At 35.0% G+C, this 12,625-nt stretch overlaps 3 protein-coding genes across 3 annotated transcripts in view; all 3 read left to right on the top strand.

The window, feature by feature from the left end:
• The window catches only part of LOC100181218 (GPN-loop GTPase 1), a 4,373-nt gene extending 3,784 nt beyond the window's left edge, over positions 1–589 (top strand). The window contains exon 9 of the mRNA XM_002119170.5: positions 208–589. Coding sequence (XP_002119206.2) covers positions 208–290 — 83 coding nt within the window. The 3' untranslated portion in view covers positions 291–589. The remainder of the gene's footprint in view (positions 1–207) is intronic.
• An 813-nt stretch (positions 590–1,402) lies between these two features.
• On the top strand, positions 1,403–6,559 carry LOC100185631 (cysteine-rich protein 2). Its single transcript, XM_026836783.1, has 8 exons — positions 1,403–1,531; positions 1,656–1,750; positions 2,290–2,347; positions 3,040–3,063; positions 4,259–4,387; positions 4,696–4,790; positions 5,250–5,307; positions 5,965–6,559. Exons 1-8 carry the CDS (start codon positions 1,492–1,494, stop codon positions 6,000–6,002), a joined length of 537 nt encoding a protein of 178 aa, XP_026692584.1. The 5' UTR covers positions 1,403–1,491; the 3' UTR covers positions 6,003–6,559.
• A 763-nt stretch (positions 6,560–7,322) lies between these two features.
• The window catches only part of LOC100182502 (mediator of RNA polymerase II transcription subunit 1-like), a 5,406-nt gene continuing 103 nt past the window's right edge, over positions 7,323–12,625 (top strand). Inside the window, exons 1-12 of the mRNA XM_026836782.1 lie at positions 7,323–7,583; positions 8,039–8,166; positions 8,503–8,691; positions 9,043–9,189; positions 9,631–9,794; positions 10,016–10,127; positions 10,574–10,698; positions 11,032–11,105; positions 11,331–11,514; positions 11,733–11,843; positions 11,918–12,050; positions 12,347–12,623. Coding sequence (XP_026692583.1) covers positions 7,437–7,583; positions 8,039–8,166; positions 8,503–8,691; positions 9,043–9,189; positions 9,631–9,794; positions 10,016–10,127; positions 10,574–10,698; positions 11,032–11,105; positions 11,331–11,514; positions 11,733–11,843; positions 11,918–12,050; positions 12,347–12,623 — 1,791 coding nt within the window. The 5' untranslated portion in view covers positions 7,323–7,436. The remainder of the gene's footprint in view (positions 7,584–8,038; positions 8,167–8,502; positions 8,692–9,042; positions 9,190–9,630; positions 9,795–10,015; positions 10,128–10,573; positions 10,699–11,031; positions 11,106–11,330; positions 11,515–11,732; positions 11,844–11,917; positions 12,051–12,346; positions 12,624–12,625) is intronic.

Genomic DNA, 12,625 nt, shown 5'->3' with positions numbered 1-12,625 from the left:
CGTCCAAATTATCAGCCATACATAAAACAAATAAAAAAAAAAAATAATAATCACCCACAAAGTAACATACATGGTAACTCGTAAGCTGGCTCGAGGTGTTAAACCCGTGTTATAACGACTGTTGTTTTCCGGCCACGCGAGGATAAAGTAAGTTACATTCATTCATTCACTTCCCTGAGATATATCTAGCCATCAAACTTCATGCAGATGAAAACGAACGTGAGGAAGAATCATTGAAACGATTTCTAAAAACCAAAGCAAATGCTGCAGCTGCAAAACCAAACCCTTGACATTGAGTGACAAGTTGCAACAATGTAACATCTATATAAGGCTGAAACTTCAAGGCAGGAGAAGGTTGGACGATGACGGGCGTTGGTTGTGGAACATCGCCTAATTCGCGTGTTGTTTTACCATTGCTGCACATGTATGCCTATGTACGCTTTTACGAAACGTTTAATCGTTGCCAACGTAACGTTTTGATTAGCAGTGTACGGGTTGTTCATTAAAAGCATTTTTGTTCAAAAAGTTTTAGCCCTGCAAAGAATGTCGTGTTGTTTCTTGAGAATTAAAAGCGTATTCTTCCCGGAAACCGACTGACAACCAATAGAGAACTAATGAACGTCGACCTTGGACAAGGTAGCAAAATGTCCAACTTTCCAGGGCGTGTCCACGTTTCCGACTTTGAAGATAAGGGCTTTATAAATCGCCGTCGTGTTTGCAACAGTATCTTGCGTGCATGGCGGTTCAGGTTAGGCCACGTGTATCGCCGTAGGTTTTAGACTTTGTGGTGTCCGGCGCGTATTGAATGCAACTTTGTTTCCTAATGCGAGAATACAACCGTTAAGTGTCCATTACTGAAGTCAACGCTCCTTAGGTTGGCGCGTTTCACCTTGTAACACCGAAACTACCGGCGCCTCGCTTATTTCATATAATCAAGACAGTCGTAATAATATCACCTTGACTACACCTCCGCGTGTATAGTGTATCATTCGCAAAATTTGCGTGCAGGTTTACCGTGCCAGTATAAGCTTCTGCACGCGTTTCAAAAACATTAAATCAGCGTTATGGTTGCTGACGTAATATTTCGTAAGTCTTGTGCCGGATGTTGTATCTCTTGTAGTGTAACGAAACGCATCATTCTGATGCTGACCAACACTCTATAATGGACCAAATAACGTCGACCTTTATCGTTACGTATTACCGCAATGCATAAACGCATCCGACTAAAGTGATAAATAAATTTTGTTCAGGTATATAAGCCGCCGTGTTCGCAGCAACGCTTCATATGCATGACAGTTCAGAGTAGGCTGCTTGCCTGTGTCGTTAGAGGTTTTAGGTAACGGCAAAAATAGGTTGTTGTTCCACTTCTCTTTATCGTAACTAATAAATTTGATCCACGCTATATCATATTCGAACAGATAAATAAAACTTATAGCACGTTAAGTTTTAAAACATTTTTCACATTCGTATTCATCTTAACAAAGAGACAAAATGGCAAAATGCCCCAAGTGTAACAAGAATGTCTACTTTGGTAAGTTTATTAACCGCCATATTTGGTTAAACTATTTTTACAATGTATATATTAAAAATTGGGACCCATTTGTAAATAGAGGTCTTGTCATGAAATCAGTGTTTACATTTTATTACTTTTTTAGCTGAAAAAGTGACATCTCTTGGTAAAGATTGGCACCGTCCGTGTTTAAAATGCGAAAAGTGCGGAAAGACTTTGAACCCTGGCTCCCATGCGGAGGTAATTAACTAATTATACGTGTCACAGTGGGCGAATCGCTCGGCTTTATAGGTGGAATAATATATGTTTAAGGTGCTGCATGTTTGACGTTTTGTTCCTGGGTAAGTCACTGATGCCATTATGCGGTGTATGAAATATAACACCAATGATGTAACTTAATTGTCACTGAATAAAAGTTACATTCATTTGTTTCACTGCATGTTTGAGCAGAAACTTTATGTAAAAAAGGGTCTGTTCTAAAATATGTTACTGTGGGGTAAGATGGGATACTGTTAGCACCTAAAAAATGCTATTTTTAGTCGTGAGGCTACAGTTATTAAATTATGTAAATGTTCTTTGTTTATTACCAAATAAAACGAGAAAAGAGAGTAAAACCATGGCCCATATTACCCCACATATTACCTCATTATTTGAATATTATGTGCTAAAGGTGTCCCATCTTCCCCCACCCTTCTATATTATTTTTCTTTCACCACTGAAATGTAGACACAGAGTATAGTTTTAACATAAAGTGTCATTTCATTACTAATGTTTTTTAGCATGATGGGAAGCCGTACTGTAACAACCCATGCTATACTGCACTGTTCGGACCTGGTGGTAAGAACTCTTGTGTCATTTTTAAATGATTTTGTTCCTCCCAAAATTTTGTGTCAATTTTTAATTTTAAATTCATAAAACACTTTTGGTTATGGTTATAAGCATAACCAGTTACCATGATTACATGTCATGGTTCAATGATTTGGTTGAAATTCAAAATCATTGTTTCTTGTTATTGTAATATTGAATAACATTATGTGTAATATGTATAAGTATGAGACATATATGTCAGATCATTTTGATATGAATAAGTTTATTGTGGTATCATGTAAATGAAATCAGCTTTACATCGTGAAACATAAACTTCCTGGATAAGAAAAAAAGGGAAATACATTGTTTTGTATCCGCATTCAAAAGTAGCCAACCAAGTTGGAGTTGTCCAAAAACAGCATTAAAATTTGATTATAAAACCCATAGTTTATTAGTTAGTGTTTGAGTTATTTAGGGTGCTATTATTTTGAAACCAACTATCTTTAACCAACCATTTCACAATCTTTGCAATTCTCCTGACAATTTATTTAAAGTTTTACATCTAATTTCTAATTTAACCTAAATATTTTACAATTAAAGCCATTATTAGTAAGACACGGAACAGTTTAAGATAAACAAGTCTGGCATATTGCCCTTTATTATGTTCTTCTGATTCCCCCCTATGCAGTAAGTTTAGTAACCATCATAAAATATTTTAATAGGATTTGGAAGAGGTGGTACAGAGAGTCACAAATACTAAACCTCGCTCACAAATATGAACACACTTAAGCTACCAGAAGACACCCATTTTATTTTTACTTGTTTAAATGGCTTTATTCATTTATCCCCCTATTTTATGCTTTATTTTATTATTACATAATCTCCTTTTTATTGCTAAAATAGCTCATGGACGTTTTAAAACACTGTGTTAAAATCATTAACAAATTACTTCATTTTATGCAGTACAATATCATTTATCAATTCCATTGCTTTTAGTATACTTGGTATTATCATTCTATATTTGGTGATGCAAATTACATACATCTTTTATTTTAATGTGCATAAAATGTCTGGCAACAGTTGTGGTGACGGTTATGATATTTCGGGTAGGTTCTATACATATTTGGTCGTTATTACAGAGGCGTTTACCTTCTAGAACCAACGGTTTAGAATTAGATCGTGGTGACGCAATGGTTAGCCGTGTGCAAATTGTACCGTGTGCAAAATTCGTTTTTCTTTCAGTCGTATTACTTCTTTGCCAGCCATATTAAGTAAATGTCGATGCTTTTCTCAATAACTTGTTGTTCACACACGTTTAGCAGAACGTGAGACACTATATTAGAGAAGGTGGGTCCTATAGTTCAGCCGTTAAGCCAATAGACGCCAACCATTCTCGGTTCACAATAGCGCTGTGTACAAACAACCGTCTAGCGTGTTGACGTCATGGGGCGTACTCACATTCCGAAATCGTGATAAAAGAGTTCCCAAATCAGCGCCGTGTTCGTAGTAGCGTTGCTTGCATAACAGTTCAGAGGAGGATGGTTGTGGCGGTAGAATTAACTGTTAAGGTGAGGGAAATTATAGGAAGGGGTTAACAGTCCGGCGTCGTGGCAAAGTTCAAGGCTCGGCGCCGTGGCAAAGTTTAATGGGTTCAAGACTCGTCGCTGCTACCATTGTGGGCGTATGTGTCCTTAAGCAAGACACTTAACGGTAATTGCTCCAATCCAGTGGTCACTAATGGGTTGTCCAAATTATCAGCCATACATTAAAAATAAAAAAAGCAAAAAAGTTATTCACCCACAAAGTAACATACATAATAACTTGAAACCAGGCACGAGGTGTATTACACCCATGTTATAACGACTGTCGTTTTCTTGCCACGCGAGGATGAAGTAAGTTACATTCACACATTCAACAGTGCTACTATTTTCAATCTAAAATAACTACTAATTAATTGTGATCTTTTAGCAACTTTTAAAAAGAAACTTTTATTAGCGTGTATTAGCATTTGTTTAACTACTGCATACAGAATGCCAAACTGCCCAAATTGCAACAAGCCTGTCTACTTTGGTAAGTTTATTACAGACCATTTAATTGAAATTACTTTTCTATTGTTATTAAACATTGTTTACCCAAATATATGGTAGAGTGGGGGGAGATGGGACGCCTTTTCATTCTATTTTTTGACCCATTGGGTAGTAAACAAATAAAATTCAAAGAGTTATAAACCGTATCCTTAAAACTCCCTAAGATCATTTTTAGTTGTTTAAAACATGATCAAGTTTTTTTGGTTTGGTATGCTAAAAGCGTCCCGTCTTACCCCACCCTACTATATAGGAACCCACAATCAACCAATATTTGTAATTTTAATTTTTCAGCTGAAAAAGTGACTTCTCTTGGTAAAGATTGGCACCGTCCATGTTTGAGATGCGAGAAGTGTAAAAAGACTTTGTCATCTGGATCACATGCGGAGGTAAACATGTAATTTGTCGAACTATTTTAACTGGACACTAGTGAACAATGCTAGGGTATATTACAGATTAGGCTGGTGGAAAGTGTTAGTGGTTTGTAAGGGCTTGTGGGTATTTATAAGTTAGGGGTTGGCTGTTACGTTTGGGTCCCATTTAAAAATGTGTGGGTTGCGTGCAGTAGCGGATATTTTCTTAAATAAAAGGACCCGTTACGATTAGCGGTTAGTAGACAACGTATGGAGAGTATTATTTACTAGCACCTTAAACTAAAATTCTTGCAAGTTTTATTTTTTAACAAAGTGGCATAATTATTAAATGCTCATGTTTACCATATAGAAATAGCTTATTTTTTCATTGGTTAATAATATTATATAGATTACTTTTATTTTAAAGTAAAAATATTTAACAAGTCCATGGTAGTAATAATTTCCAACGATTTACTACTGTTGCTTCTTTTTCAGCATCAAGGAAAACCATATTGTCACAATCCTTGCTATTCTGCAACTTTTGGACCTGGTGGTAAGAACTCATACGTCAAATTTAAATAAATTTTATCTTCCCCACTTACTTTTCGTACTAATTGATTGCAAACCTTTAAAATAATGGTGATAGTCTTTAAATTTAAAGTATTCAAATTCATTTTTTTGCAGCTGTATATCAATAATATGAATGAATGAATGAATGAACGCCGGACAAATAATACATTTATAAACGGCACATTATAAAAACAGTAGAATATAATGTTTCAATTATAATACAGCCTGTATTACTGTATATCATTATATGTACATCTCTTGAATGCTGTATTTTATTGTGGGCGGTGGTCTGTTTACGTAACAGTTCAGCTATAATTGTACATATTTCCTAGACAAAACAAAAGAGAAATAGATTGTTTTGTTACCTGGGTTCAATTATAGTTGGCCAGCCATGGATGGTGGCTACAAAAAAACATTAAAATTTGATTATAAAAGCCATAGTTTATTGGCCCCCTTTGAATTATTTAGGTACTAATATGTAGTTGTGTGAAACCAATAAGATTTTAGCCTAAGCTGCTTATATCTTTGCTATTGTTGTGTATAACTTCTAACAGTATTTTGGGAAAATACACTTTTTACAATTACCATGTTCTAATTTAACTTTGTATGTTGCAACTTAAACTATCATCATGTTTTATAGGTTTTGGAAGAGGTGGTACAGAAAGTTACAAATACTAAACTCCGCTGATAATGATCATGCGAAGCTCTATGAAGACATGCACTTTCTTTCATTTAAATCTTCTTAAAATAATTGTAAACATTTCAAAACAACATTCCTTCACCTAATGAAATATTATCATTAAATTAAATCTTTGAAGTTGCTTTTATGAACTTTTTCCAAAATGTATTCAAAATGAAACACTCCGAATTGATTTTTATCACAATGAACATAACTGTATATGATCAGGCTTTTCCAAACTCTGGTTCATGGCTTCAATATAGGGATGATCCAACAATCTAAGAAAATTCACAATTTACAAACTCAGAACATGAATTGTACAGTGACTTGCAGTTCTTTAAACGTTCCGTTATTCAAAAAGTTTGAAAACCCAAATTGACACTCCATTACAAATAGTTCCATTTTTGTTTCTTATGCAGTACTTTATCACATTCCCAATCTATTGCATGGCTTTTAATGTTTTAGTAATAACCTGGATGCAAATTACATATCTGCTTTCTATTTGCGCTGTAAAGTGTTCATGTTGTATATTAAATCCATCGTAGAAATATTAAAACGTAGTGTGGTACTGGTGTTTGTTTTCTTGTGTATTTTGTAGGTTCATAGGTTTGGGACAAAATGTTTGCACTTCAGTTTAGAAGTTTTCGAAAAACAACAAATCAATATTTTATTGCAAGAAAGAAACTTGTATGACATCATGCCTTGTCGTGTTAGTCATTTGTTTTTCAACAAAGTAAATAATCCAGCCATGGCAGGGATTATGACATCATCAAGTTTACTGTTGTAACTTCATAAACTGGAATTTAGTGTCCCAACATTTTCCAAGGTAACTTTACGGAAAATATTATTGTTCTGATAGTTTTGCATAATCCAATTTCTCAAATATTAAACGTTCGTTTCTTGTACATTGTTCTAAATGCGGGATAAATAAACCACACCCACATTGTTACAATAGTGTAAGAAATAAAATAAACATAAAACAATTTTGAACTTTTTTATTTTGGGACCCATGAGCCAATGTAATTTGAAATTTATTTGCACGTCTTGCACGAACTCGAATGCCGGGCGCCGTATGTTACGATCGGGCGCCATTGGGTTCCAAAAAGTGTTTGTTGTTTGTGTGCATGTAGTGACGCATTTCACTGTAGTTGTATTTGCGGCAGACTGTCTGTACGTGAAAACGACAGTCAACAATTATATTTAGCACTAATGAAGAACCGTACATTGCGGTACATATTATGCTGGTGGAAAGAGATTTACAGTTATGGCTTAGTAATTATAGACTTAGGGGTTATAGGTTAATAGATTGGAACTTTGTAAGTTAGTAGTTACGTTAAGCGGTCGGATAACGTAAGGGGCGGATTCTTCACTAACACCATAACTGTGTATATTTTAAAAGTAGTTTTAGTTGTCTAAGCCCTCAGGTTGGTAGGATGGGGTTGGATTGGGAGACAAAATCTTCCAGGATGTTGGATGAAGAGAGCAGCAGAGAGGGAGAGTCTTCAGAAGAACTAATGGAAATGTTGAGGAAGAAAAATGAAACAAAATCTTTTGATGACATAATCAAGCTACTTCATGTTGTAAGTTGTGCTTTTATATCTCAGTGCATGTTAAGATTTTAACACACAGGTATCTGGTATAGCAGCGACAAGCTTTAAACCCATTACCTCTGGGTTACAGGCAGGCGCGCTAACCACTTTGCCACGGCCCCAGAGATTTTAACAGGATATAAATGTCCTGTCCAGACTATTTTAAAATGCAGGAAAATTATACAGATTTTAGGGAAAACCTCTGAATAAAATCAATCCATAAATATATGTATATATATTCATGTTATTATAGCTTAATGTTACGTTTAATAATCTGCTGAAACATATGTTTACCATAGCTGCTAAATTATAAAGATTTTCTTAAAAAATTTCTTCACCCAGCCTTTTTTTAATATAGATCGCCTTGATTGATAAAAGAGAGACATCAATATACTATGGTGGCATTATTCAAGTTCGTATATTTATCCATATTTGTTCATTCCTAGGTTTCATCTGAACAGAAAGCCCGTATAATGTTGAGGTCTTGTATGGATAAAGTATTGATGAATATGGGTGGAAGTTATAATCTGCGTGATGTGATTGACAGGTTAAGATCTGTTGCAAGTGTTAATGGGTAAGACCTTTTTTGTATTAGATAAAAAATGTATACACTAAACGGTATATATATATATAATTTTTCTATTGTAATTGCCAGCATTTGAGTCGTTACATCAATTGAGTTCCACACAGGTTTACTTTACCTAAATTGCAACAAATTTTTAATCGCTGGAAGAAAGTTTAACAATAACTTTCAAAACAAGTCAAACATATTTGTTGTAAACTTGCTGATAAATGCAGTGAAGAAATCTCTATAGGATGGCTTCCACCCCCACCTTTGCATAGTCATTTAAAATAAAAACTTACCTGACTGTAAATCAAAATAACTGTTATTTGATTTCCACCCCAACAGGCTTCGGTTCAATGTTGTTCTTGACCAAGACACCTCGAGTCCAGGCACAACATGTCAGATACTCGCCGACATGTTCACCATGGAGGTTACGCTGGATGAAAGTCAGTTTGGTGGACTCTCAGTCCTTGATGTTAAGATTGTTTATTCAGATCATGTGAAAAGTTGCCCGAACATGGTTCAAATTATCAGGTGTTTATCTAGATAGTTGTTAATGTTTGTTATATATTTGTCACATTAGTATATTAAGAAGTTGTTATCATAAACTCCTTACTATTTCCTACATAAGCTGTTTATAAAGGAAGCTTTGGGCTATTAAATAATTTTTTTATCATGATTTGAAATATACTCTCTGGCTCCAAGTGTCTTTGTGGTTTATAACTGTTGTTAGCTAATCCTGTTTTGTTTTTTAAGTATAATAATAGAGAATAAGATGTACCTTTTCCATTATTGGCAATAATTTTTTGTTTGTTTTTTTTAGTATTATTTTTAAACAGACTATTGATTATTCCCATATTTACTATTTTTCTATTATTTTCAAAGAGAAGGAAAATTTTTGGAGCTTTCAAAGCAACTGAAAGGCTTGACCGACATTTACCCTCCTTCAATGGACCAAACCACTCGTACACGAATGTATATGGCTCTTCAATCACTTGATATGGACCTCGCAAAGATGAGCCAAGTTTACAGGTAATAAGTGTGTTTGCATGGTAATGCTTAAATAATTGCAATGAATATTATATTAGTGAGATTACAGCAGTGTCTTACATGAATACACATACATCTTTAGCTCAACTGTATCAGCAGTAAGCATCAAACCCTGTATTCTTTGGCAATTTACCACTTAGTCCTGGTGTATGACCATATTCCGCACATACTTAAGCTAAAACTACTTCACTGAATCAACTACAGTCGATCTGTGAACCCTCTGTGCTAGCCCTCACACACAAGGATTCATGGTCTCCCAGTTATTGCTAGTGTTAATCTATTCTACTCCAAACTAGTAAGGTTCATGCAGTAGCACACTGTGTGTTTGGGTAATGGGCCAATCTTGACCTAAATGCACAGTGTGCCATGTCGCGGTACCTCACCCACATTGAAATAGACTAGAATAACCTATTCTCTACACAGGGACTCCCATGGTGACTCTGATACCTTGCACATCATTATGAACGGCTACGTTGGTCTTCTGTTCCCCAGAGAAGTTGGAACGTGCTCACAGTTGAAATATTTTTTGTCACCATACGATTTGGTTGATGTCAAAACTAAACAACTGAAAACATTAACAAACCAAGGTACACTATAATGATTTATTACAGTTTAATACATTTTCTTAATTTTTTTGTTTAATTTTAATTTTTTTTAAATAATTTTTTTTTGTTTTAATTTGAGCAGATAATAGTTATATTATGATAAGAATATTTGCATGAAACAATCTTTAAAATATTTAATAAAAATATGTATTTTAAATAAAATATTTAAATAACTTATGTATAATTTTTCATTTTATTTTTAGTCTTGGAAAACATTGGCATGCAAGCAGAGATAGGTTTGGAGGTTTATGAGACTCCGTGTAAGCTTCCAATTACTCCACTTATTGCAAACAATCATCCAACCGATGAAACAAGGTGAACTATTTGTTATTATTTAATTTTAACTTGGCGTGTGATGCCACCCGTGTTTTAAAACATTGTGATGATATGAAAAAAACATTGTGGTGGTAAGGTAACCTTTTTAGTTTTTTTTTAGTTTAAGCCTAATTTATGTACTGCTAAACCATGTGATATTACCTCTGTTTTAAAACATTGGGTTGATAAGAGTAAAATCTTGAAAAAATCATCAACAAAGTTATATATGTGACAACTTCTAAGTATGCACAAGTTGTATGAAACATAATACCTGTGTTATAACAACTGTTGTTGCCATGCCATGTGGAGATAAATAAGTCACATTTTATAAATAAGTTACATGCATGGCATGCTTGATCAATGCTATTTGTTGTCACAAAAAATGTGTAACTATAACGTAATAACTCTAATTTAAAGTTCACCTAATAATTAATCTGCAACCACAGCAAGCCTCGATTTGCGGAGATCAACCAACACAACTCTGTCCCACTACCAGCGTGCTACTCACTGAAACTTCACCCACCCGTGCCTATACTTGATCATATTGTGAAGCAAATTGAACAAGAGACAAGTAAGTCTAATACTTCCAGTTGATCCTGTTTGAATAAGAGACTGACGATGCCTGTTACGCAAACTACATATCTCTTATATCATAGAATTTGCTGGACTGGATTTTGTCTGTTAATGGTATACATTTCACCGGATCCTGACTGTGTTTCCTTAAACAAGAATCATCCTGCTGTGTGAGCATCAGGGTTAGATTCACGGAAATTATTACAGCTCCCCATAAATACCGTGGTCATGGTCTTGGGTTATTCATTGCCTAAACTAGCACACTACCCAATATTACTCACAATTAACACGCACGCTTTACCCCAATCAACCCCCTTCTTATTATTTTCAGAGTTACCTGTTTTGTACAAAGACAAATCCACTTCATATTTATCACTGATACAAAAGGATGATGAATGTTGTAAGGTGGGTTGGTGGTTATTTATAATTTGTAACAGTGCTCAGGTACTTTGTTTTATTCTACTTGAATGAGTAACTAAAGCAAAGCAACTGTGGGACCTCAAATTTACGCCAGAGTTTGCATGTTAGCTTTTTATTATTAAGTAATAGATTAATATGTGGTAGAACTGGTACTCCAGGTCGGTGTTCTGATACAAATTTTGTTTAAACATTATTTTTCTAACATGTCAGGTTACATTTGGTTCTGTAACGCACCGCCACCATCTTGACTTCTCGCATGTGGAAGGTCTCCTTGTCCACCAAGTTCGATTCACAAGTCCTGAGCATGTGGTTGCTGTGATTAACTTGCTAAGGAAGCAATGTTATCTCAACACTGTACTGACAAGCTGCATGAGGAAGTCTAAAAAAGCTCAAGGTAGGAAAGTGTAATGGACAACTTAGTTACAAATTAATTTTTCAAATTAGCCAATGGCGCATTTCTTCAGTTTTTATATTGTATATTCAAAGAAAAAATAAACTACAACAGTATAGAATATAGATAAAGTTTCTATCTAGCTTTTTGATAATGGGCACGATTAAAGTTTAATACACTTGTTTTATGTTTTAATCACAAAACACATTCTTGCAATATAGTTTCAGACCCAGCCGACATGGAGTGGTGTTTTGATGTTTCGTACAACGACCAACGAAGCAAACTCAACGTAACATTTGAACATCCAACCTGTTCTTGCTCAACAGCTTTTGGTATTAAATATAATTTATTAAAAAATGTAAATAATTTTCAGTGATTACGTTTTTTGTATTTCCTACATTTTTAGCGGAAATTTCGTTTTCGTCGTTTGGAATTACTTCTTGTCATATGTTCGTTGGTCGTGGTGACCAACCATTGTGTAGCGACAAGCTGGCAACAACTGTCATGCAGAAGTCACTCTCTCTACCTGTTACTATGAGGTAGGAGGATAATAAGAATAATATCAATAACTTTGCTTCAACTGATTGGTCACTAGTGGGTTGTGGTACCCTGGGTGTGGGGGTAATGGGCCAACCCTGACCTAAATCTCAGATCCCAACAATAACATCTGTTAGATCTCACCCATGTAGAATAAAACACATTATGTAAAATTTACATTTTAAAAACCATCGGACAAACAACTTCCAGTTAGTTACCTCTAACTCAGCTCTTTGTTCTATAACTAAAACACATATTAGGTCTTTATTATAAAACCCTTCAATCTACACAACCACAGAACCGTGATGTTCCACACCAAGAAAAACCGTCACAAAGAACCAGAAGTTCATCGACAATCAAGACATCCAACCCCCCACCCTCCCATGCCTCCTGTTAAGCCACAGCCCCCAATTATGGCCCCACAACAACAACAACCCCAACTGCTCAATCCACTCCAACCAACACTACCTACCCCTGCAACCACCCCTCCTGTTTCAATAAATCAGTCAATGTCACATTTCACAGGTACATCTATATATAGATATGATTTAACTTCCAGATACTACTTTATTATTGT

The sequence above is a fragment of the Ciona intestinalis genome, chromosome 11 (assembly GCF_000224145.3).
Source record: "Ciona intestinalis chromosome 11, KH, whole genome shotgun sequence".
NCBI lineage: Eukaryota > Metazoa > Chordata > Ascidiacea > Phlebobranchia > Cionidae > Ciona > Ciona intestinalis.
This window is presented reverse-complemented; position numbering and strand designations above follow the sequence as displayed.